The sequence below is a fragment of the Notothenia rossii genome (genome assembly GCF_949606895.1).
Source record: "Notothenia rossii genome assembly, chromosome: 3".
In the NCBI taxonomy this organism is placed as follows: Eukaryota; Metazoa; Chordata; class Actinopteri; order Perciformes; family Nototheniidae; genus Notothenia; species Notothenia rossii.
Window position 1 is genome coordinate 33459396 of NC_136901.1, and position 26788 is coordinate 33486183.

At 41.1% G+C, this 26788-nt stretch overlaps 1 protein-coding gene across 1 annotated transcript in view; it reads right to left on the reverse strand.

Moving 5' to 3' along the window:
* Positions 1 to 503: 503 nt before the first annotated feature.
* Positions 504 to 26788, reverse strand: part of arap2 (ArfGAP with RhoGAP domain, ankyrin repeat and PH domain 2) — a gene marked incomplete at its 3' end in the record, with an annotated part of 108313 nt that continues 82028 nt past the window's right edge. Inside the window, exons 18-29 of the mRNA XM_079671151.1 lie at positions 26173 to 26371; positions 20759 to 20822; positions 19818 to 19981; positions 19032 to 19244; positions 18789 to 18894; positions 15310 to 15457; positions 13939 to 14016; positions 8047 to 8121; positions 7097 to 7214; positions 2773 to 2901; positions 1417 to 1553; positions 504 to 590 (exon numbers count right to left, since the gene is read on the reverse strand). Coding sequence (XP_079527277.1) covers positions 504 to 590; positions 1417 to 1553; positions 2773 to 2901; positions 7097 to 7214; positions 8047 to 8121; positions 13939 to 14016; positions 15310 to 15457; positions 18789 to 18894; positions 19032 to 19244; positions 19818 to 19981; positions 20759 to 20822; positions 26173 to 26371 — 1518 coding nt within the window. The remainder of the gene's footprint in view (positions 591 to 1416; positions 1554 to 2772; positions 2902 to 7096; positions 7215 to 8046; positions 8122 to 13938; positions 14017 to 15309; positions 15458 to 18788; positions 18895 to 19031; positions 19245 to 19817; positions 19982 to 20758; positions 20823 to 26172; positions 26372 to 26788) is intronic.

Below are 26788 nucleotides of genomic sequence, written 5' to 3' on the forward strand. Positions count from 1 at the left end.
ACAAAGAAAGTGGCCTCGAGGTAAGATGGCTTCTCCTTCCATGTACCTATTTTACGGAAAATGTTTTATTATTTAAGGATACCCTTTTTTCATTTGATGCAACCTTCATATTATTAAGCACCCTTTTCTTGCATGTAGCTTTCCTTTTTGTGGCAAAACGAAAGTATTAATGGATGAAGGACACATTTGCCTCTTGAGGAATTTGCTTTGCACAAAAAACTATAACCATAGATGATAGCACACAACATGAAACATAATAACTACATAACATCCTTATGCTTATTAGCATAGCAGTGCATTGAAGGAAATGCAACTCAAAACTTTAGTTACATTTAAGAATTTGGTAGTCTTAGTAAATCTACCACATATTGTGTTTTTTATGTGTTTGTACGGCGACCTTGAGAGCCTTGAAAGGCGCCTATATAAAATAAATGAATTATTATTATTATATATTTGAATCGGTCCCTCATTATATGCATTCAGATTCTTCGTGTGCGTGCAGTTTACCTGGTTGGAGGTTTGAGCTTTTTCTTCAGGCCCAGGTAACAATTCAGAGAGTTGAGTTGGATTACTTTCTCTGCTTTAGTGCCCTGCAGAAACAAAGCCAATTAAAGAGGGAACAGAAATAAACATATTCAACTCAACCTAACCAACTAATCCCAAAGAAAAACACTATCCGTGCAGCATCACAACACGACAATCAATTTGAATCATTACCAGCAAACCTTTCTCCCAAGGAACAAAGAACAGAAGAACAAAGGGAACACAATCAAAGTGTTCCTCTGACACCTACACATCCTCAACCCACCACCCATTCCTGCTTTCATGCAACATAATGTTCGCTAAATACAGACCTGGTAATAATTGTAGAGGCCAAACTATATCAATTAAATTCCAGGATCACTTCTAATTTCCTTAGCATTAACACGGTAATTAGCCGCGTTCTTGGGCAACTTGATATTTGGAAAACGCTTTCAGTGAGAGGCACCCTTCGACACCCCTCGTTGTTCTCCCTCCCCCAGCACTTCCATCAATTATTAACACTGCTTCTCGCTCCTTTACGACTCCCAGGTTTCACTGCAGAACTGTGCGGAGAAGAAAAGGCCTCCGGGGAACTCAGGCCTGCTGGTCCTCACTGAAGCAAACATGTAATCTTTCATTTTTCCAAAGAGAGTGGGCTGCCATCATTATTCTTTATTTTCCACATTATTCGCAGAGATGGAACACTTTATAGTTTGGATAGACTTTGAAGTATTTAGTGGCAGTTATGTAGGCGATACTCTAACACATTTTGGTTTTCTAAAGTCGTTTTATAACCCATTAAATTCCCTCTTGATACCCTTCAATGCTTGGTGTTTGCATGCAGATCCCACAAGTGTTTACAGTAGATTAAACGGAAGATAACAGTGTCCTCACTTTGATATCTCTGTAGAGCAGCAGATTCTCGGCACGTAGTACAACATATTTGTCCTGGAATTTGTGCCCCGACAGCAGTTTGGAGGATCCGTCGTTGAACTTCAGAAAGTCTCCTTTTATAAACTGCTTCTGATCCGCTGTGGAGCACATGGAGGAGAGGAATATTGACTGTCAGCTCAGAGGGGACAACATGCTGGTGCTGAAACATTGAGTCAGTAAAGTCATTGGCTGTTTTTGATAATTGATGAATCAAATATAAAAGGAAGAAATATCGTATCATACAGGGGCGGACTGCCATCGGGACGTTCGGGACGAATCCCGATGGGCCGGTCCACTGAAGTGGCACCGAGGTGGGCCGGCGGTACCGACAGATTTCCCGTCAGCCGGTAATTACCAAACTATGACCGGTAAAATATGCTGAAGACCGGCAAATCTAAATCTCTCCGGTCAAAGTGTCTGGTCAAAATAATTTCCGCTTAGCGCAATACCGCATCAGTTGCGCAACTTGCCCACTTATGTGACAGACAAAAGAGTATGTGACAGACAAGAATAGTCAATTCTAATGTCTAACACTTAATGTGGAGAAAGAGATGTGTTGTATGGGTTGATTGTGCGTTGATCTGTTGGTAATGCCTCGGGGTTCCGGTGGGCATGTAAACAAATGCATAATGCTGCACTATACTTTGCGGCCTCACCCGGTTGCATAGCGACGCTTATTGTTTAGGTGTCTTTTAATAAGCAGGTAGTCATATCATTAGCTAGAACTAGCTAGATCTGATCGATATGGACATAAACGCGAGTAAAGTCTAATGTGACGGAGAGAGAGATCAGCTGCTGCTGACGAGTCGACACGCAGCTCTGCATGATCACATGCAGCGGTGAGCGGAGCAACACACACACTTCAGGTTAGAATATCACACTTAGTTATTTTAATTACCTCTCAAACTACCTAAACTAGTTATAGATATGTTTAGTTTTACTGTTGGGTCACTCATTACTGATCCGCGAGCTGCATGATACTGACGGGCTGTCAGGAGAGGGAGAGAGCGCTCCGTTTATTATTCCCGTGTTATTGTAAGTTACTGTATACTTTTGAATAGTTAATCTACTACAATCAGTTTGTTTTATATCGAAGCATATCAAATTGTTTTAAAGCTCAATAAATAACAAAGAAGACCTTTGACCGGCACTTTTCAAATTTTGTCCGGAAGAATTAAAATTTAACGGACATGTTGACCGGCGAAAAAATATTCTAACGAGAACTCTGGGTACCGAAGTGGGCCGGTCGAGAATCCCGGGCTGATTTGTAATCCCAGTCCGCCCCTGGTATCATAGCATTTTAGTTACGTACTGTACCTTTCTTGTCTGCCACTCTTTTGGACCCTGTGAATTTCTTTATAACAAGAAAAGCAGAACTAGGGAAATCTAAAGAACTCCACTCCAGCACCTGCTCGAGGATCTTCTCACTGTGGTGTAACGGTCGCTCTGTTGGAAATAAAACAACACGGTTCAGGGAGGGGAATAATAAGCAGGTAAATAGCAACGGCCAAAAAGCCAAGCTGTGTTTTTACAGGGAATTACAATTGCAAGAAACTAAATCAAAGCCTCATATCTTAAAAACCATGACAGATTCTAGTTAGCTAAATAACAAGATGATGTTGTTGTTCCTCCCATTTTCATCACAGAGCAGTTTAAATTATCTCCAGCATATCAGGACCTGATTATAAAAACACACTCATGTGCAAAATAGAGCTATTATCGCTGCCTAATTGCTGAACAGGGTACAAGCTATCGGTACAAAAATGAATTTGTGTACCACCACCCCTGCTCTGTTGCCACCATCTCTACACTCCCCTTTCTTTTTGTAACCCAAAGAGGTAAAAGGAGCCACAACGGCATCACTTATTCATAACAGGGGGCTTATCTTTCCTCTGGAATCTCTGCAGACCCAGGCCAAGGAATTATCCCTCATTTCCCAACAAATATTAGCTCCGGTTTTCTGCCTATTCTCCTCGATAAGTGTTTATCTGCCTCAAAAATGGCTAATTAACGCGCTTTCCCTCCTTTCTTTATGGTTTTATGAGCAAAACCTGTCACGCTATACCACTTTCAACAAACTGTTTACTCTTCCACAGACGTATTGTCTCGGCATGGAAAATATGCTGAACCGTCAGCAAATATATTCAGTATTCAACGCACCTTTTTTTGAAAAAGGACGGTTCGTCCTCTGTAACTTTGTGAGCAGAAAAACAAACATAATAGTGTAAACTCTCTGTGAACTGATGAAAAGTGCACGGGGGCCGCAAGCTAAGCAACTTTCGCGACAAAGCTCAACTTTGACTTCTCTTCACTCGCCTGCTTCCTGTTCAATGAGGCGCCGGGAACTTACAGGGCATACTAATGTAAGATGAGGTGGGTCAGCTCCCCGGGGTTGATGATGCGAGACAGATGAAGGTAATTTATGCCATATGACCGTAAGAATGATGAGTTAATGTGCATATCATCAAACTGACGGTGCTTGGCTAATTTCTAAGTGTGCGTCCATGTTCGCAGACATTGGTCTGGCTCATTAGAGAGATAATAAAGATAATCCTCTCATCATAAGGTCCTTGAATAAGAAGAGGTGTGAACTTTGTATTTGCCCTTAATGAGAATAGCCATTGACGTGGTGATGTGACGAATCGATCGCTAATCAAGATTTGACGTCAAAGTCCTTTAACATGGACAATGGGAAGCAGATTGATTCAACATCATCATGCAACAGGTACATGTACTATCTGATGACAAAGCGTATGGAATAACAGAGTCTTTGGAAAGGGCATTTTCACAGACATCACTGTGAAGAGGGATAATCACATTGGTGACGCCTTTGTGTGTCTAACACTTCATTTAGAGAATAAATCCAACCTTTCTTAGGATGAGAGCTACTTTCAAAAAATAAAACAAGTCGTGAGCTACTTTTACTCCTCCTTTTTTTTTTTTTTTTGCAATGTATTTAGCACATTTGAACATTATGATATGCTTACTAGGGCTGTCAAGTTAACGCGTTAAAACATTTAAACACACAGGCTAACGCCACAAATTATTTTAACGCCACAAATTATTTTAACATGCGATTAACGCATGTGTATTTGTCCTCGGCCCGCCCCGTAGTTTCAGAGCCCAAAGGCTTGACGTTGTTGCTGTTAGTTGGACGGAGGGAGATTCTAGCGAGAGATATGGATACAAGAAGGGTTAGGCTAGGTTTCTTCTACAGGAACAAGTCCTGTTTCTCTGCTTGAGGCTAGGAAAAGGCTAGTCACTGTGACCATTTTACCTGTGCTGGACTATGGTGATCTGATGTATATGAATGCACCGGCCAATTGCCATGTCCACTGAGATGCTGCGTATCACAGCGCACTGCGATTTGTGACAAACTGTAAAGCATTAACCCATCACTGTACCCTTTATGCAAGGGCTGGTTTGCCTTCACTAACTGTACGGAGGCTCAGTCACTGGTACATTTTTATATACAAAGCCATGTTAGGGAAACTTCCATCTTATATCTGCTCCCTGATCTCACGGTGAATTGTAAATGGCTACTGCCTGAGATCGCATGATGTAGTTTTATTAAATGTGCCAACTGCTAGGACTGTCTTAGGGAAGATAGCATTTAGATGCGCAGCTGCACTGTCTTGGAATAGTCTGCAATTGAAATGGTAACTGAGCAATCTGATGCCACTAAATGTTTAAAACTCGGTTGGATGCTACTCAATCGGAAGCTGTTGGTACCTGCTCATGTGGATAGTTATGTAAATTGTAATCCCTGTAATGATGCTGTAAGATGTCCTTTTGTTGTTCTGTTTATGTTTTTTATGTTTCATGTGGAACCTACTTGAGCAGGTCTCCCTTGAAAAAGAGATCAATGATCTCAACTTTGAAATGAAATGAAATGAAGAAAAAGTATTTTAAACGGCAAGCCACGCACACAGCTGATGCTTACAGTCCCGCTCCTGCCGCTCGCTTGCGCTTGAAAGTTTGCCGGGGAGACGCCTGGACAACAACAGCGATAGCTAAATGGGTGGCTACAGCTTAACATTGTGGAGGACGAGGGGCTGCGTTAGATCATTCGGATCGCATCCAACGTGTCGACTGCACATCACAGCGCATTATTTTGACCCACAGTGGAACTTCAGTCTCATGCTTTGACTGTTGTGAAGACAGAGGAGCGGCATTTCGCCGACAACTGTAAACAGGCTGCTTGAGCAACTGGCTCAGTGCAAAGAAGGGTTGGGAGAGAGTGAAGAGAGAGAGGTTCCAGGTTGTTGTGTTGAGAATATTCAGGAGAATATTTGTCATTGTTCCAATGATAATAAACAAACATTTGCATAAAGTACATTTGTCCACTCATATGTTGATAAGAGTATTAAAAACTTGAAAAATATTCCTTTAAGGTACATTTAGAACAGATAAAAAATGTGTGATTAATCTGCGATTAACTATTGTAATCGACTGACAGCCCCAATGCTTACCTTTAACCTTTGTGTGCTGTTTGGGTCTGTGGGACCCGTTTTCAGTGTTTTCTAAAAGAAAATGTATGCAATTTAATTATTTTAACCTGCTTTATTTGGGGGTGGACCTCACATCCACTAGGGGGGTCCGGGGGCATGCACCCCCCGGGAAGATTTTCTTTTTTAAATGTACATTTAAAAAAATGTATACTTTTCAATGATCCAAACATCTTATATATATATATCACTCCCCTTTTAAACAGTTTTTTTTTACTGTCCTATAGCAGAAATTGGAATGATTTATTATTTAATTTTGTACAACTATATTAAATAGATAAAGTCTCTCTCTCAGAGGCTGTGTGCTCCTCCGTGGCGATGACGGCTTGCGTAAAAGCAAGAAAGTGTAAAGTGGGGGGACACAAACGGGATTTCGAAAAGTGGGGAGGACATGTCCCCCCTGTCCCCAGTGGAAATGACGCCATGCGTGTGTGTGCGTCAAGTGCAATAAATATATAGCAAAACTCTGCCCCTCATGTGTTGTATCGGCTGGAATGATAAGCTGTTCAATGGGGCTGATGTGTTGTGTAGATTCTGCCAGAAGGAAAATCACGGTCACACTCCTTATGAAGCGGTGAGGTGCCGCTCCAAATTGCTTTTCTTCCCGACTGCAACGCTGGTTCCACAAATCCAGGAAGAACTTGATTGGTCGATATTTATTGTGGGGGTGGGGGGAGGAGGGGTGTTGGATAGATATAGAGTTGTGGTAAGTAGATAGAGTTCGCTATGATTGAGGTTTCGTTTATGCATAGGGTACTTATTGAGGGCTTGCGAGCTACCGGTAGTTTGCGATCGACGTGTTGGAGACCCCTGCTCTATTACAACTACACAACATTTACTTGTATGAATCATTCAAATTGAAGTTGCTTAAAGTACGAAACTGTTTCTTTTGTTTACAACAGACAAGAACCCTTATTCATTCCCTTATTTTGCGACCCTTTCATATTAAACTTGATACCTGACCATGTGTTTGCTAGTAAAGAAATACCTTGTGTCCCACTTGAGAGACAACGTTTTGAACAACTTATGTTTACCCTGATGTTAGATAATCACAGATCTCTGTCTGAAATGCAAATATGTTTTCAGGATTGTTTGTGATTTAAATTCATATCATGAGGTTTCTTTGTGCGTACCTAACTCTCCATGTTCAATGACTTCAAAGGTGGTCCAGAAGTCATCGGCACTAAAGGTGATGTCCCTCATGCTCAACGCAGATTCTGCCATCTCCGTAGACCGCATGCTGGGAGAAACCTACCACATAACACAACAAATAGATAAATACATAACAAGGCAAACAACAAAATGAAAAAAAGAGAAACAATCGAACAAAGCAAACACATCCTGCTTCCTGGATCAATATCACTGCCTTTGGAAAATGTCTCCCTTAGAAGAGCTGCTCAATAATAAATACAGAAATCTGACTCGCAGCCATGTACGCTGATTAAATTAGTTGTCAAGTTATCAGGTGAATATGGCTGTACAAAGCAAATGTGCTACTTAACTCCACGGAGAGAAGGTGGAGTATTGAAGTCAAACGTTGGTGCTCCTCTTTAACCCCATCCATATTATGCCGCTGCCGCAGACCCGTGAAAAAGGAGTCCGTAACTTAGAGCGGCCCGCCCGCCTTGTCAAATGCAATTACTCACACAATTAAATCAGACGTTTCTTTGATTGGTCTGCTTCTGATTTATTTAGAGGGCGGTAATCCCATCAGGTTAAACCAGGAATGTCTCAGCCCTATTCTATCAACCTCTCCACCTATCATTCTACCCAACATCATCCTTCACCCGCCTGCCTTCATCCCACACTTCATCTCCCCCCCTTCTTTCTTATTTCACCTTACCACAGACCTGTGGGAAAAGCAGCAAATGCCCATATGACACACACACACACACACACACACACACACACACACACACACACACACACACACACACACACACACACACACACACACACACACACACACACACACACACACACACACACACACACACACACACACACACACACACACACACACACACACACACACACACACACACACACACACACACACACACACACACACACACACACACACCTTGATTAAACAGCAGTTTTCTGGCACTCTCTTTTCCAGGTACACCTCAAAGATCAAGTCCCCAGCAGGAGAGAACTGGGAAGGGAGAAAGAACATGGAGTGATCAGAATTACGAAAAACAATGCAGCTGGATTAATTGGCTTTCTTCTAAATTTGACTCCTGTGTGGCGTGAGTCTAAATGGAAAAAAGGGAGAGAACATATTACAGAAAATAAAACAGGTGATTTTTAGAGCTGGAGGCAAACGAAATCCAGGTAGCGTTAATGGAATGCGAAGCCCGACTAAATAAAGAGAACATGTGTGAGACAATCTTGTAAAGGTGGAAGCGCAGGGTGCATGTTTCACCTACGCTAAAACTGATGTGTTCTCCTGAGGTGTTAACGCTACGTGGGCTGTCAGTTTAAAAATGGTATTGAAGATGCACCTAGGAAAATGTTCAGGGGTTATTATGGGAAAGGATAACAACTTTTTAAAAAGAAGAGATGCAAGGAGAGAGATATGGGTTCACAGTCAAATTCTTTTTTCAATTGTGTATTTGCACAAGGCTTGTCACAAGGCAGAAAAGAAGGCGGTTTAATTCAATGTTAGCTTTTTTTGTTAATTAAATATGACACTTTAATGTATTCATCAACTCTGTGTACCTTCATTTATCAATGCTTTATGGCTTATGGTTAAGTTAAACAGTAAATACATTTATTTCCCATCCAAACTGCTTCTATGCGTGCTGGTTAAGTATGAAGCTAGTAAGCTAGCAGGCTGTTAGCCTAGCATAAACACTGTAAGCATGGCAAAACAGCTAGCGTAAAAAAACAACCTTTTAAGCCTAATCATAAAGCTCTCTTGTTTTTATTTTAAACAGAAATGGTAAAAAGATCACTCTGTATCCACAACGTTAGAGTTTTTATGTTTGGAGTTTTTATACTATACCTTATGGTAAGCCAGTCACAGCCTTGCTCCATAGCCTAATTAATGCAAATCCATAAGAGAGGTATTGATTATTTTGTTTAACTCACATTATGGCCTACAGTAGCGTGGATTCTTTCCCCCGCAGGTCAATAGATACTAACCTATGTGAAATTAAAAGGATGACTTTAAAGTGGCCTTTCTGTCTGACATTCAGGAGGTCAAACTTCCAATAAAACGATGACACTTTTTTCAATATGATGGAGCTATGGGCTAATCTTTCTCCTGCATCTATTTAAAAAGAGACTTTTGGTGAGAAATAAACAAAGGAAGAAGCGGAAATCTAAAAGTTAAAAAAAGACAGGGTCAGTCGAATAGGACCAAATCCGGATTTCTGGCCAAGGGAAGTGGTTATCCATCTCCTGAAAAATGAACAACTAAGTGAGGATGAAAAAGGTTTCTTTTCCCCTTGGCTTTCTGAAAATTACAGTTACTCTTCCTTTGTCATTAAAGTGCAGGTGAACTGAGATGCATTATTGGCTTGAGAAATATCACATGGTGGTGGGGAGGAAGCCACTTCTGACTTCTGTGCTCCGGAAAGAGCACAGCAATTACAGTCATTCTAACCCAGGGGTCTCCAACCTTTCTTCATCTGAGAGATACTTGCATCACATCGCTTACATTTATTTATTAAGCTATACTTTTGTACACGTGTGAAATTGCAATACCTAAAGCTTATCACAAATCTTAACTTCACATCAAGGTCCAAGAAAACGAAAATGTCTCACATATTATTATGTCCCACATAGTAAGTACATCACTGAGAATTCACATAAATGTCCTTAATCACCACCTGACAAGCATCTTATGGTAAGTGTGTAAAATAAGTGCATTTACTCTTTTTTACAGTCAGTGAGATGAAGAATGTGAGAATGGCACTGCATGGAGTCCACCATACAGGTGTATGCTGGAGTGTACCCACTTAGGTTCACTCTAATAGAATCATTTAAATGTCCATCAGTCAGTCTTGTTCTGTATTTAGATTTCATGACGTTCATGTCAGAAAAAGCTGCTTCACAAAGGTATGTAGAGCCAAATAAAGCAGACATGTTCAGTGCTGCTTGGTGAATGTTCTTATAATTTTCTGGGTCTACAAGGCTCCAGAAATGTTGTGAGTTTTGCTGAGACTTAAGCTGAACATGATTTTGGAGATGCATTAACCTCCATCTCCACAGGATTGACACTGAACTGTTCAGCCATCTTTTTCTTCTTCTTCTTCTTCTCCATCTTGGCATACAATTATAAACCATATTAAATCAATTGTATAGGTCTAGCTTCTGCATCTAGCATCTGTGTGTGAAATTGTTCCATCCTCAAAAACAAAAAACAAATGCTTCTGAGGTCTAGCTGCAGCTTCTAGCAACGGACACTGAATGTCTTGAATGTGGCATCACACATGACTTAAGTCTGAACACAGCAGACAACAGGAGTATTTACAACAGCATTATAAAAACAAAAATACACTTACATTCTCTGTCTTACTGTTACATAAATCCCATAATTGTAGGAGACTAAGTTAGCTCATCATATCTCAATCAGTGATTAAGTGAATAATAAAGTTTCTATCGGGTCACGATCAGCCTGTCACTCGTTATTTTCAGGGAGGGGGCGGTGATCGCGGAAGCTTTTCTCCTGCCTTCACAAACTTTACACAAGTATTTATCAACTGAAAAATAGCAAGAGGACATTCATACTCTGCAATCCAAGACTTGATTAAATCCACCAAAAACCTGACATGACGATAACGAGTGTTTTTCAAAAACACACAAATCCCTCCCTGTGTGTCTCTGAAGCGCAGCGACAGGGCCTGATTCAGAGCGGGTCATTCTGCTGTTGGTTCTGGACTGGTGTTGCTGGAGAGGCAGACTGCTCCGTGTGTGGTGTCGCTGTGCCGCTGTCACGTCTGTTCCTTGATCTCTGCGTCACCGACCAATTTGATATTCGTGTGACAGAAACAATTCTAAAATAAAAAAATGTTATTGTCCGGCCGCGGCCAAAAAATCAGGAAGCAACCTTACTACGCTATAATCGATAATCGAGCTACTGAAAAGCTGCCCGACGTGTTGGAGACCCCTGATCTAGAGAATAAATTACTCTTTAAACCTTAAAGGTCTAAAAAGGAAGAATGTTGTTTATGTCACTGTAGATACTCTTTTGGTTCATTATAAAACAAACAGATTTTTTTTACCACTTCAATTACGGTATATTCTAAGAAATGGTCAATCAGAAAGAGGCTTTTTGTGTATGGTAAAGAAACACATGTTGCTATTAAAAAATGAATTAACCATAATGTAAGTATGTTTTAGTTGCTCTAACCCAGCGGTGTCAAACTCAATTTCATCGCGGGCCACATCAGCATTATGGTTGCACTCAAAGGGCCGGTTGTAACTTTAAGACTATATAAAAATACATATATAAATATTTAATATATATAAACGTATGTATTATATTACATTATTGCCTCTGCATTGGATTATTATCGGACAGGGTAATCATTTCATAATTAACTACATCTGAAAGCAGAAGTCTAGGGCAAATAATTGGAAGTCTCTTCAGTGAGAATTTGGCTTTTTAAAAAGCCAATTTGAAATTTTGAAGCAAAAAAGTCCAATTCTGAACAAAATTCATATTGGAGATGCATTGTGGGACATGTAGTTTATGGGCAACGTACTTCTGTAAATTGGCATGTAACCGTATAATAAATGTATTACATTCTTTCAGAGCTCTTGTGGGGCCACGTTAAATGAAGTCGCGGGCCGGATTTGGCCCCCGGGCCTTGAGTTTGACACCCCTGCTCTAAACTATAGAGTAAAAGCTGTGAAAATGTCACACACAGATACGGCGCCATCTTGGTCTCCCAAGCAACACTTTTACCTCCTCTTCTCACACTAAAGAAAGACCACTTTAGGAATAAAGGAAAGAAAGATGTCTACAAAGTGAAACAAAAAGCAACGCGCAGGAAAAACAGTAATGTTCTGGAATCAAGGTATTCTTAATCTCTACCAAAGTCATCCACTTGCTGCACTCGCCGTGGCTGTAAATGCAAGTATTGATTTCCAACTGCCACTTCTACCTTACAAGGCATGACACTGGCTTGAACCTCATTATATCACTGATTTACTTACTCCCTCAGTATAGCTGTACTCTCCACTTGCAGAGGGCAGGCTGACCTGTCATCCTCTGCCTTCAGCTGAGGTCAGGACCTCCTACACTTCATGCATTGGTGTCATCCCTCTTTTTTGTTCACTTTTGCGTTTAATTTTTACAGATTTCCTCTAGTCCTCCCTAAACTAGTATTGCGCCTTTAACTCATTTGCCAAAGAAGAGACAAAACGCACAATAAACAACAATTTCTTCTTTATTCAACACAGTAATGGAAAAGACTCCAAACCGTTTTTCAAACATCAATATTTTCAGTTGAGTCATCTCCAGAAAACATGTTAGAATAACAGTTTATGTTTTGACATGTTTTCACAAACATCCAATACTTGTTGTGATTGGCTGTTATTAAAAAGATGATGAAAAAATGCTCTATTTCCAACAACTCAGGCCTGACTAGCCACAACATTCTAAATGAAGACCCAGAGAAGTATAACCTGTGCCGTACACCACTATAAATAAACTGCATGGACATATAACCCCTGTAAGTGCAGCGTTTATAAATCTGTGCGAGGGAAATTACATATTTGCTTTTGTTCTTTTATGTTTCTTTCAGTTTAAGAGTTACATGAGTCAGCTCTGCATGGACTGGATGAACTTATTGATATCGAGTTAACTGGGTTTAATTGCTCTGGAGCTTGTGTGCTCCAAGACCCTGACAACATCATCGTAAGCCAGAGACCTCTACATGACGCCAGTGAGTGAAATGGATTGATATTAATAATAATACAAATTAGGAAAGAGTACCTATGTAAAAGGTGATTATTGATCTAAGATCACAAAGAGGCCTTGCTATATTTGTTGAGGTTGTACCTTTCCTGTAGTGAGTTATATAGGTTTGTGTGCAAGTAAATGCCTAAAATCAATTTAAATATGTATTCTCTCTCAAACACACCCCCCTGCCTGAAACGCCTCCATTGTTTACTTCCATAACAAAGTGACATAACTATGCTACACTCGCACTTCTATTGGATAGCGCTCCAACACATTGTACGTGATAGGCTAAGGGGCGGGACATCTCTAAACGGCTGACCAATTAGGACAGTGGGTCAGCAACCAATCAGAGCAGACTGGGCTCTGGTTTCAGACAGAGGGTGAAAAGAGGTGCTGCAGCACAGGCAGTTTGAAGGAAAAACATTTGAACATTAAAGCATGGAAACATGTCACAATAGAGGCAGCAAATACAAATATAAACCAGGAATTAGCATAATAGGGCCCCTTAAATGATGCCAAAATGTTAAATTATCCCTAAAATAAGCTTATCCATTATCCCACCAGAGGAAATCATCCTCATGCTGACTTGTAATTACACTGAGTGATTATTCTTAATCAAAAAACGTGTAACTTTTGTATTTTTCTACCATATTTTTCCATAACCAAAATGTTTTCCCTTTTTTCACCTCTGACAGTTTCATAATAGCGATTTGCTTTCCACTGAGTAACCCTCCTGACCCACAGCAGCAGACGTGCTCTGAGAGGTGGAGGGCGGGGGAAAGCAGAAAGGAGCGGGAATAAACAACAACAGCAGCATGAGATTTCTTTTTTTCCCCCAGTTATCTAAACCAAATGTTTTTCTCAGGTTCGTAAAGGTTAACAGGAACAAAGCCCCTTTTCCTAGCACGCTCCCCTTACCCCCAGACAAACAGGAACCTCGTTCAAATGCATCCCAGATTTGAGAGGCCACGATGCATGCAGGCAAATCAATGAACACTCACACACAAACAGAACACCCGTGGGTGACTTCCATTTGGACTCAGCGGGTCCACTTACTGTGGTGTCCTTCTTGTCGTTCCAGCGTGTGATGAAACTGTTCTCTCTCTCCATCTGTAACACCCGCTCTTCATTGACCTGTTGGACACACACAGACCTGAATTCAAACTGAAGAATTTCTTTCTAAGGTAGGATTTATTCCTTAAATCGAATAAATAGAGGACTGGATTAATCCAGTAAAAGGCATCACAAGAAAATGTAGAATTGGGTCGTTCAGCTAACACTTCTAAAACTAATTTTTTGAAAAGGAAGTTGGCTGTGAGTGTTTGACACAGCTCGGCGCCAAGTGATTACTTTTCTTCCACAAAGCTCCGTGTGGGAAATGATATTTTACATTCCAACTTTTTTTTCTTCTTCACACTATTATCATTTTCAGAGAACAACTTGCTTTGTTGGAGTTCCACGAATGGAAAAGAAGATTTCGAGGAAAAAAAAAACTCCTAGCGTGTGTGTGTGTGTTTAAGCCTGATAATAGGCCCCGTCGAAGACATTCAGCACATAACTGGAGCTTTAATTAGCGAGATGTCGTTTTATGTCGCGGTGAGTGTTTTCACTGCTATCTGGGTTCGTGATTGGTTGGGTTTAATGGCTATTTGTCATGCGAATGATGGCGTCCCGAAAAAGAGAGATCCGAGCGTTCTGTTGGGAATTAGCAGTCGCTCTGTGCTGCGTATCCCATAAGCCAGGCAGCTCTCCAAGGGTAACATTGATCCCCCTTCCCCCCCCCACCCATCAGCAAAGTCAAGCCAACTACGGAGATTTGGCAGCAACAGTTCTGTTCCTCAGATTGTTAAAGTAAGATACGTTTCAATATGCAATATCAAAATAAAAGAATGGTTTAAACCTGTCAAAGGATTATATCGAATCAAATCAAGTTTTATTTATAAAGCACATTTAAAAGCGATTTTTGGTCGAGCCAAAGTGCTGTACATGCAATAAAAACACATTACTAGTAATATACAGTATACGAGCAGATTTGGAAGATTATCATCACTATAAATTAGGAGCAAAATCTAAAGCAAGCATTACATTACAGTAGATATGATTAAAACATATTTAATTGCAGTTGAAATATAACCTAAAAGACCGTACCAAAAACAGTCGGTATGCTCAGCCAAAGCATGTTATTCTTCGTTATATTTCTGCCATTAAATTAACTCCGGACATATGCAACAAACTCATTGCCAGGGTTGGGAGGCTTACTAAATGTATTCCATTAGAATACTAGATAACTGTGAAAGAACGAAATCAGTAACTTAATCTGGGTACCAAATTACAAAAGTATAAATTGTCACCCTCATTGTCTCTTTGTAATTTCATTAACACTATCAATGCTATCAAATGACAACAAAATAAATATGTTTGACTTACATTGAAGAGTGTAATGTAGTTGCTGATGAGGTCATGCACAACGCTAATTTCCTGAGGGGTTTGTCCTCGTGTTTGGAACAAGCGGGAGGAGAGGACAGAAGCCAGTTTTTCGCTCGGCATGTGGTTGAGGTTGGAACATTGTTGAATCCTGAAAAACACAGAGAAACGTGGTGAGAATAACCCAAATGTGCCTACACACAATCACACACACACACACACACACACACACAATCACACACACACACACACACACACACACACACACACACACACACACACACACACACACACACACACACACACACACACACACACACACACACACACACACACACACACACACACACACACACACACACACACACACACACACACACACACACACACACACACACACACACACACACACACACACACACACACACACACCTCAACATAAACTATCTCTGGCTGATAACTCTCTAAATCTCCCGTGCCCACACACACACAGAGCATTTAGAGAAATGTTAGGCCAACTTCAGCAAAGGGACAATTAAGCCTTCTGCAAACTGTCTACACCATTAACATAATGCAGCTAAATCACTGCTATGGACCGCAGGTTTCTGAGGGAGCAAGGTGTAATGTGAGCATCATTGAATGAGACATAAACAAAGAGCAGTGTTTGTATGGAAATGCAGCTAGAGCTGGAGAAAAAGGATTGAGGTGTAGGGCAGCTGCAAGACAGAATATACAGTGTGTTATGCTTTAGCATCTTTTTGGTTGTTACTGTAAATAAAGTCAAAATATCTACATGTGAAAGGAAAAATAGTCAACATAAGAAGTAAATAACATCCTACAAATACAGTTTGAATACATTAGAAACCAAGAAAAAAGGTTATATTTATGCCATGGGCTTTAACTCGCTAATTGCCTGTGTGTGATCATTAATCACCTGCTCCCTCCCTGACTCTCTGGACCCCCTGCAGTTTGACTACAGAGCAAACGGGTCGACAGACGACGCCATAGCCCTCACCATCCACACTGCCCTCTCAAACCTGGACCAGAGGAACACTTATGTGAGAATGCTGTTCATTGATTACAGTTCAGCCTTCAACACCATTGTGCCCTTCAAGCTCAACAGCGCCCTCTGTGACTGGATCCTGAACTTCCTGACGGGCAGACCCCAGGCAGTGCAGGTGGGAAACATCACATCTTCCACCCTGATCCTCAACACCGGAGCCCCTCAAGGCTGCGTGCTCAGCCCTCTCCTCTACTCCCTGTTCACTCACGACTGCGTGGCCACACACAGCTCCAACACCATCGTGAAGTTTGCTGACGACACGACCGTCATTGGCCAGATCACCGACGAGACGGCGTACAGAGAGGAGGTTGAAAACCTGACATCTTGGTGCCAGGATAACAACCTCAATCTCAACGTCAGCAAAACCAAGGAGCCGATTGTGGATTACATGAAGCAGCAGGGAGAGGGACACACCCCCATCGGCATCAATGGGACTGCGGTGGAGAGAGTCAGCAGCTTCAGGTTCCTTGGTGTCCACATCCCTGAGGACCTGACATGGACTCTTCACACATCACCAAAAAAGCTCGACAGCGGCTCCTCTTTCTCCGCAGGCTGAGGAGGTTCAACATGGACTCCAGGATACTCTGCAACTTCTACAGGTGCACCATAGAGAGCATCCTGACCTTCTACAGGTGCACCATAGAGAGCATCCTGAACTTTTACAGGTGCACCATAGAGAGCATCCTGACCTTCTACAGGTGGATAGATAGAGAGGATCCTGACCTTCTACAGGTGCACCATAGAGAGCATCCTGACCTTCTACAGGTGCACCATAGAGAGTATCCTGACCTTCTACAGGTGCACCATAGAGAGTATCCTGACCTTCTACAGGTGCACCATAGAGAGCATCCTGACTGGCTGCATCGCGGCCTGGTACGGCAGCTGCACCGCCCTCAACCGTAATGCTTTACAGAGGGTGGTGTAAACTGCACAGAACATCACCAGGACAGAGCTGCCATCCATGGAGGACCTTTACTCCCAGAGGCTCAGGAAGAAATCCCTCCGGATTATAAAAGACCCCCAGACACAAACTGTTCTGTCTGCTGCCGTTTTGCAGGCGCTACCGCAGCATCCGGACAAAAACCACCAGACCCAGGGACAGTTTCATCCCACAGGCAATAACATCCATAACATTGATCTGCTACTTAGTAATTATTTATCTATGTATCTAATATATCATTTCAATAACTTGCATATAGACTATTATTGCACTATTTCACTTTTTTAAACTATTTTTCTTTTGTATTACTATTTACTTGCACTATATTTTCCTGTTTATATGTGTTATTGTGTTGCACTGTTGGAGAAGCCTGTGACCTAAGAATGTCATCGGCATAACTACACTGTAGCTATGTTCGTATGACTAAAAAGAACCTGGAACCTTGTTTAATAATGAGCCTGTCAAACTGAAAATGGCAATAAATGTTACAAATAATCAGGAATTGGTTTGTTGCTGTAGTGACAAAAAGTGTTTTCGGTTATAGAAATATATCAAATGTACTCTCTTCTTACCACATGTGTATAAATTCTTCACTTTGAATGTTGTGACCCTGCAGTGAACCACCCTGGCATTGCAGAACATCTCCATAGTGAATTCTAATTGGATATCTGTATTTTCCTATCTGTAAAACTGTCTTCTGTTTATTTCAAACTTTCCTCGGACAATATATCAACAAACCTCTTAAACCTTTGTTGGTACTTCATTGTATACTCAAGTCGCACTGGGATATTCATATTACATTTTCCTTTACAACTTGTCATTTGAAGGCCATACCGGCAGCCTCCAAGACTAAATCAGAGATCTGACTATAAAGTATGAGACTTGATTGGTCAGAAGGCAAACACACAGCAGAGGGGAGAGCGGGTCGTTAGCGGAGCAGGAGGGACAACAGGCTAATCAGCAGGTGACTAACAGCAAGCCAGGGGCTGCTCACAGTGCAGGACCTTTAAGTCCCTGCACTTGTTACAGTTTGCTGTGATGCAGGAAGGCATCTGTAGAGATACACCCGCTAACCTGCCTCCAGTGCAATCAAACACATGGAGAAGACAAGAGCTACTTTAACTATTTTGTTACTATTTTAATGCCATAATGGATGATTTAGCAAAAGTAGCTAAGTTCTCTCTTTGTGTCCTTTTAACATGTACTGTACTAGTAAGTTTCCAGTTGCCGCAATGCTACATACGGGACCACATTCATACAACAGACACATAGCACAAGACGGGTTTATTCATGTTTTTTGCAAGATCTATTTAACCTTTTTATTTATTGACTTGGTTTGTACTTCATTCTATATACTATCTAATTATTGATATATTTATATTCATGCAGTTTGAAGCTCGTCTGAGTGTGTGTGTGTGTGTGTGTGTGTGTGTGTGTGTGTGTGTGTGTGTGTGTGTGTGTGTGTGTGTGTGTGTGTACCTGTACAGATGTTGTAGCAAAGCCTCAAGGGTTGACCTGTTTATCTTTGGCAAACTCTCAATGAAAGTGGAGTACTTCTTTACTCTCTGCTTCTCCACCTTCTCATCTACAAAACAGACACAGAAGAGAACTACTGTCACAGAATGTCAAGTATGTACAGATATTACACGGCGCAGGTGAATCCACGATTCTGATTGGTCAAATGGATTTCTGCTCTTCACGCGACTTCAACGGCCCTCATACCCAGCGCTGACACCCAGTATGGATACAGCTCTTTGGTCAGCAGTGCGTCCTCAGCCTGGGATAAGAAGCTCTTCAGGGTGTCCGTCACGTCCTCCAGCTGGTGCTCCTTCTCCCTCAGCTTCACATTACGGGCGTCCCGGGTGAACTCCTCCAGGAGCAGGGCCACGCGGTCAGGGTCCCCCGGCCTCTGGTAGACCCCCTCCTGGCACAAACCTGGTTACAAAGTGACACAAAAAGTGAGAATAAATGGACGATTGGCTCATAACGTTCACCATATAATCACTGTCTTCTGCAAATGGCAGAACATGCAGTCTTTCTGTATAAATAAATGCAATTATAAGGCAATAACCAGACTAGCAGATGCTAAGTAGTGGAATTTAATAACGTTGCATAAGCACATTTGAATCTAAATTGCAGGCAGAAAGAAACTGGCGCTGTGCGGTATGTTAACCTTCTGTACCACTTTACAATTTCAGACGGAGTTGACTTTTATGCCAATGCCTCATTACATTCATAGCACTTACTGTATAATGCAACAATATAAGTGCGCTTTTGCATTTATCATGGAATATATTTTGTGTAAGGAGAAGTTGGACCATATTTTCTACATTTCCAAAAGAAAAAAAATATGCTTAAAAGAGAGATGTCACAATATTAGAAAGCAGGAAATTCTCATCACGACCCAGCACACTGGATGAATCAGCCTCCAAGGAGAAAACACAATAAAAGTCACAAAAAAAGATCCTTTTTTTAAACTTTTCTCTCTGTGAGTATAATGCCACTCGCCATATTGGGTGACAAAAGCAATGCAACTGTCGACAATAATGGGGACGCCGTTTTTGGTCAGCTGCTGGTCGCTCAGCCCCTTTCCATCAGTGCCGGCAGCCAGAGTGATGGCCGAGAGCCACAGAGCAAAGTCCATCCTGTTGAAGCCATGGATGTAAACTGTTCTGTTAAAAAAAGAGAGGGAGAAATAAGTTATACCATGTTATAAACGGTGGTGTTCAGCAATTGTAACTAGTATACCACTGTATATATTGTAATATATGTATCACGTATTATTAATGATGTATTGTAGGAAGACTTTCACATTTTACTGTAACTTCTCGGGCATATATAAATACAAATATTTCAGCTTTTATTGGACATTTTTACTTTAACGTCTTATGTTCACATAAATATTTATATAAAATGTAATTGTATTTATTATGGAAATGTGCTTTAACAGCATATGCTTATCATTTTTTATTTTTTTTACATTTTACTTAAACTTCTCATGTTTATAAAAAATATCTTTATTCCATTTTATTGTATTTCTTCTTGCACATTCATCTTTTATTTTATTTCAATCTAAAATGGATCAGTCCTTTATTAAACAACCAAAGGAAAGTGCTTCTACAGTAGACGCATTGATAAACAAGCACGGGTTTCCCAAGAGATTTCATTCAAAAACACACAAACAAAAAGCAATTAACGCAGTAAATGTGTTGGATTACTCTAAAAAGGAAACGATTGGCTTGTGTTACGTGATGTCTCACCTCCTCTGTACCTACAACAGGCACTGTAGCGAGACTTTAAATTAAATTAGATAAGTAGGTTTCAGTAGGTAAAGTGCATTCGGACTAACAAGGCTACAAAATCAAAGTGTACAGACTTGCATTATGCATCCTGTCCGTGTATCACAAGTTCCAATTAGCACTCCCTTTGTTCGTCAAAGCTTTGCATACCTTCTTCCCTCCACCATCAGCAGGACTTGGATCTTTTCCTCCCCCTCCGTATGTGTGGAGACAGCTGTGGGGAAAAGGGCAACAAGTTGTAGAAAATGCCGCCTCTAAAAATATGTACATTCACAAAGAGCGACTGGAAAGTAACACGTTTAGGTTTGACATTTGCAGTTGTTCAATCTCTATCAAAAGCACAAGCGCCTGGAAGCTTTGGCCAGGAAATGCATTCATTACCTCTTTACTGAAAAGGTCTCCTAAGTAGGCATTTACTTTTTAAGTCAGTCCCTGCCCATATGAGTGCATTTGTCTTGATATATCTAGCTTTTATTCTTTCTTTCAAACGTGCAGACTTACTGTAGAGTGGGAACAAAACAAGGGAACATTATAGCTGTGGATTTTATCCCACTGCAGTGAAGCCCTTTAATGCTGTTTGGGTTTTCTCCTTCCTTTGCAAATGCTTATATCCCAGAGTTTCTCTCCCACACACTCACACACCCCCCCCTGCCTGAAACACCTCCATTGGACTCCTTGGTTTACTTCCGCAACATAGCGACATCACTACGTAACCCTAGCGCTTCTATTGGCTAGCGCTCCAACACATTGTAGGTTAGAGGCTAAGGGACAGGACATCTCTAAGCGGTTGACCAATCACAACACAGCCTGCCAGCTAACCAATCAGAGCAGACTGGGCTCTGGTTTCAGACAGAGGGTGGAAAGAGGTGCTGCAGCACAGGCAGTATGTTACAAATAAAGACCTTTTTGAACATTAAAGCATGGAGAAACGTCACAGTAGACCTGGAAACTAGCATAAGTGTGCCCCTTTAACAGCATGTCCTTGTTTAAATGGGAATCATGGCTATAGTATTTGTGTAGCTAACTCACTAAAGGGGGTTGAAAACTTGTCAAATTACAAGCTTTCCATAAAATCGGTCAGTTTGCAACTCAATAAGATTGCAGTATGAAAGATAAAGATGAAACAGACAGAATTGCTGGCATTCTTCATCTGTATACCTTATTTTTTGTTATCATATTAGTGCAAATATACAGGAAAAACTGGACTAAGGGACATAAAAGATATACTATAATCGCTTATGTGAGTTCGTGCAGCTGCTTGGATCAAGGCAACAAGCACACAAAAAAACATTAAAAAAAGATATGGGCCGTGCAGTTCACTCACAAATCTCCAAGCAACAACATCTGGCACTTTCATCTTACTCAAGTTTGCAGTGGTTGTGCTCCAATAATAGATACAAGGAACATCTATGGATAGTATTTTAAACGTGTTCTATGATAAAGGGATACTAATTGCTTGATTACTCAACACACTGACTGTTTATTGACAGACACCTGAATATACGCTTTATTTCCCACCCAACAATTAATCGGGGAGGAGTAGAAAAATAACAGGAATCGATAATGAAATATGTCTCTTAAAAATCTATGTATTTTTTATTTTTCGCTTCAAGTAATTCGTATGTTCAGTGAAACAGCAAAAACAATTAATCCCCAAAAGTCTCTGTGAACAAATAATTTGCTTTTTGTTCTCTTTGGCAGACATTCAAGGGCACCGCATTTCAATCTCAGCCAAAAAAACAAGAGAGAAACAAGCGGAGAACTTCAGTGATTGATGTTGACTGGAGAGACGTTTATTAACAGTGTTATCAGGTAAATGCAAAACACTTGTCATGGTTGTTTGAACAAACACAAAGCAATCCTCTTGTATCCACCTTACAGCGCTGCGGGACGTTTTTTTATTACTAAATATGTTTGTGTGATAAGGAACTAAGTCTGCGGCCTTGTTCTCGCCATGATTTGTAGTGGGCGTTTTGTGAGAGGATTTTTGGGATGTTTTCCCAAGGTAAATCAGAGGGATTTAGAGGGCCTACTTTCCAGTAGGAGCATTAAGTGTTTTCTTTCTTCTGAAAGGTCCTGTTTGATGACCTCATAATGCCCCCTGTTCTATGTTTATGTTTTTTTTTATGTTTTATGTCTTATCCTTGTATGTTTCTTTGTAAAGCGACCTTGAGGTTATGAAAGGCGCTATATAAATTCCAGTTATTATTATTATTATTATTATTATTATTATTATTATTATTATTATTATATAACAAGCCCCGTTCCCTTCTTTGCCAAAGCTTTAGATTGGTTACCATCGGTGGTTCGTCTGCATTGATGGAAATCTCCAATAAACACAGCTGGGTTGGAAGCAGTTTAGGGATCCAATGGTTGATTGGGTGCCATAAAAACTTTGGTTTTGTAAATGTAAATTTTCAGGGTATATGCAGGAATCCTGAAGTCAGATGTAATACCTTTTAAGACCTTTTTTAAGACCCTTTCCAAACATTTTAAAACCTTATCGCCACTTGGAGTTTTAACCGGTTACCTTGGCGACACACTTTACCTCACATTGACTATATACAGTATTGATTGTCCTTCCTCCTTATCTTCCAACCATTTGGACGCCAACTTGCATTTCCCCATAACGATGTTGTTTAACAACCAGCGTAAACGGACCTACGCATGCTATCAAGCAGTGAGCGTGCGATGTCCTGTTCAGATGACGTCAAATCCAACGGGATGCCATAAATAAACGACACAGAATCACACTACCGTAATTTTCGGACTATAAGCCTCGCCTTTTTTCCCATTTTTCGACGCTGCGGCTTATATAACGTGCGGCTAATCTATGGATTTTTACAGCTAACGGCCACTAGGGTTACAGTCCACCACCTTTAACTCTATGGGCTCTATGGCCGGTCCGCGGACCCCCACCTTTAAGCGGCGGGCTCCAGCAGGAAAAGCTGGAGGCCGGAAAAGAGTGAGACAGGTAGCGCTCAAAAGTAAAAGTGGAACCGAGAGTGGTACGAGAGACAGAACGAGAGCAAGACAGACAGACATTACGAGAGCGAGATAGTTTGTCCCCGTACCACTGGTTGAAAACCACTGCTGTAGATCACTGCCGGTACGTGCGCTGGGAGCGCACCGTTTAATTTTGAAAGTTGAAAAGTTTGTGTGTCTGAAACGCTATGTGATACAGTACAGTTTACACAGCACAGTACATGTTCTGTAGCTACTATTGCACTAAATGCTAACACTTGAATACGTTATGCAAATATGCAACTCGTTTGTTGAAATGTTAATAAATGGGAGCTTCCTCAAACAGCCATCTCTTTCCCGACAATCCCCTCTGTGCACGAACCCTTACATATGGTAATTAAACATTAAAACACCTGCGGCTTATAGTCCAGTGCGGCTTATATATGTACACATCATTCAATTTAGCTGCTGCGGCTTATATTCAGGTGCGCCTTATAGTCAGAAAATTACGGTACACACCTACGCAATGATTACATTCAGGCAGACTGTAGGATACAACCTCTTTGGACAATTTATATACTTATTGAAAACAAGCTACAAAATGTAATACCTTGCAAATGCCGTTTTTAATAGCCCTAATTTTCGCTAAATTGATTTATCAACTTTTAATACTTTTTAAGACCCCGCGGACACCCGGATTTTATAAAAGTCTGAAAGGTATTAGTTATTTGAGGCTGATAACGATACTGATGACAGCTAACGATAAATTGGCTGATATTTTCTTTTAAACAAACACGATGTAAAGGATCCCTAACAATTCAAATGTTTTGTGAAAACCAACGGAGGAGGAGAATGAAAATGAATGAATGAAACTCTTTAGTTAATCATCATAACTCTCAGCCTGAAGTACCATAAACCGGCAAACAGACTGCATCTTTCCTGCTGCATGCTAGGAATCATGTAGTGATTTTAATTGAAAAGTGTATTTATTAAATCCCTCACTGCTACACAGGGGTACCTTTCATGTGGTGGTGTCAGTGCGGAGCAAATAACAGTTAATCCCATGTCACAGACAGTGGTTCCTAAAGGGATCCTTTCAATGCTTCAGAACCTTACCACCCCCCCCCCCCCCCCCGACAAAACACAGTCCCTTCTGGCGCTTCGGCTGTGACAGATATGGTTGAAGAAAGCAGGAATCAAAATGAGCACCGCTGCAGTTCTTTATCCCGCCCAAGGTGAGGATACGGGGCGGCACTTTGCACGATTTGATCCACGTCGAGCCGTAAATGGATTAAAAGGATACATTGATTCTCCCCTCCTTCTGTTCGCACATCACGCCGGCGCATTGATCAATCTCCCAAAGTATGTGTGAACTTTTGAGCCTTCCCCCCCGTGACTGGCAGCTTCCCTACACTGACTATGCTTTAAATAGCTGCTGTTTGCCAGTGGCGAAAATTAATGTGAGTGGGCGACCATCATACTGGTATTATTCCGGTTATTTATTGTGGTGAACACAAGCGTAGTCATGTTTTCATACAGCAATCTGTGAAAGGTCAGGGAGATCAGAAACCTATTTTTGCCGATGTGTGGCGGCAAATGTTGTTAAATTGAACTTTAAGGACCTCATTCTAATACAACATGTTCTTATATACACTACTGCAGGGTTGGCAGTATGATTTGGAATGAAAACAATCGTATAAATACAATCTAGTCATTAACCTAAGCTAAGTATTACAATATTAAAATAACTTTTTAATTACTTTAATACGAAATATGAAAAAAAAGCAAATTAAATGAAAAATTATCATTCATTATTTTGTATTTTTAACATGGAGGTGTGCTTATTTGTTCTTATTTATTAACTTGTGCTATATGTTACTCTACTACTCAACTTATCCTACTGTTACGGTACGTCCACACAGCAGCTTTAAAAACATCTTCTCTGCCCATTCACTTTGAATGGGGGTGACGTCACTTTGCCTCGGTTTTCTCCGAACTGCATTGTGGGGAAGCAAAGCGAAGATTTCCAGGATTTTCAGGATTCAAAAGTTGAGCAATGTTCAACTTTTGAAGCTGAGCTGGAAGCGTCAGCCAATCAAATCCCGTTTATGCAAATCTGACAGTACAAGCGCTAGCCAATCAAACCGCGTGCAAGCTGGGAGAGACATACCGCAGTTCATTTCCTCATATTCCAAACGAGAAATTACGGTAGCAAATCACCCGGTTCTTTACGACCAGAACTATTTACCGGGATTCAAACCGGAGAAACCAGGCATGGAGGGAGGTGGCAGAGACAGTGGGGGAAACTGGTAGGTTTTCGCCTGTTTGGGGAGTTTATATATATATATATAATATATAAATCCACGGGGTTTTTTGCTTTGTATGTCGGGGGCGGGATATTCATGTGATTGGTTGTTGGTCGCGTTGCTCGCAAAAAATCCCCAAGCTCTCAGACACGCCCAGCTCCAAGATTTTCAAGATTTTTTCAAAGCTGCTGTGTGGACGTACCGTTACCCTTTGTCTGCTCAATGTATTTAAAGCATTACTAAATAAAAGTACTTGTTATGAGAAATAGTCAAATGAAAATGCTATAGGCTTACTGAGCTCCTGAAGCTGTTTGAGTTGCAGCATTTCCTCCTTTTCTTCTTCTTCTCCCGAGCTGAAGTGCAGCGCAGAGCCCTCCAGGACGAACCAGCCCACCCTCCAGTGGTACAGGTCGTGGCCTTCTTTGTAGTGCAGTCTGCCAATCAGCTCGCCCTCTCTCTGCACCAGCCCTTCCACTTTAGACGGGACGAAGCACTGCCAGTCACAAACAGAGAACAAATTAGGAACTTTTTCTGGATCTTTTCACTGTGGCGTATCACCTCGAAGCTGAAAAATGCAGAACATATGCAGGCTTGTCAAAATAAACCTATGCTTAGTTTCTGCTCCCTGGTTGAATTATTTTTCCATATCTCCTGCTCAGTCTGGCCGTTGTTGTGTGATTCAAATTGAAATACGGAGGTGAGAAAGGCCTTTACACAGATGGAGAGACATATGGACTAATGTGGCAATACCACCCACTGTCTATGACTGTGTTGCCTGGTTTTACAGAGATACAAAGGAATAGGGGGCATATTTATGTAGGGTTTTGTTATGAACTTCCTGTACGCATGTCGGGGTGGGGGGGAGGGTAGTAAGACCGCTTGTCTTATTGAAAGAAGCACAGGGGCTCAC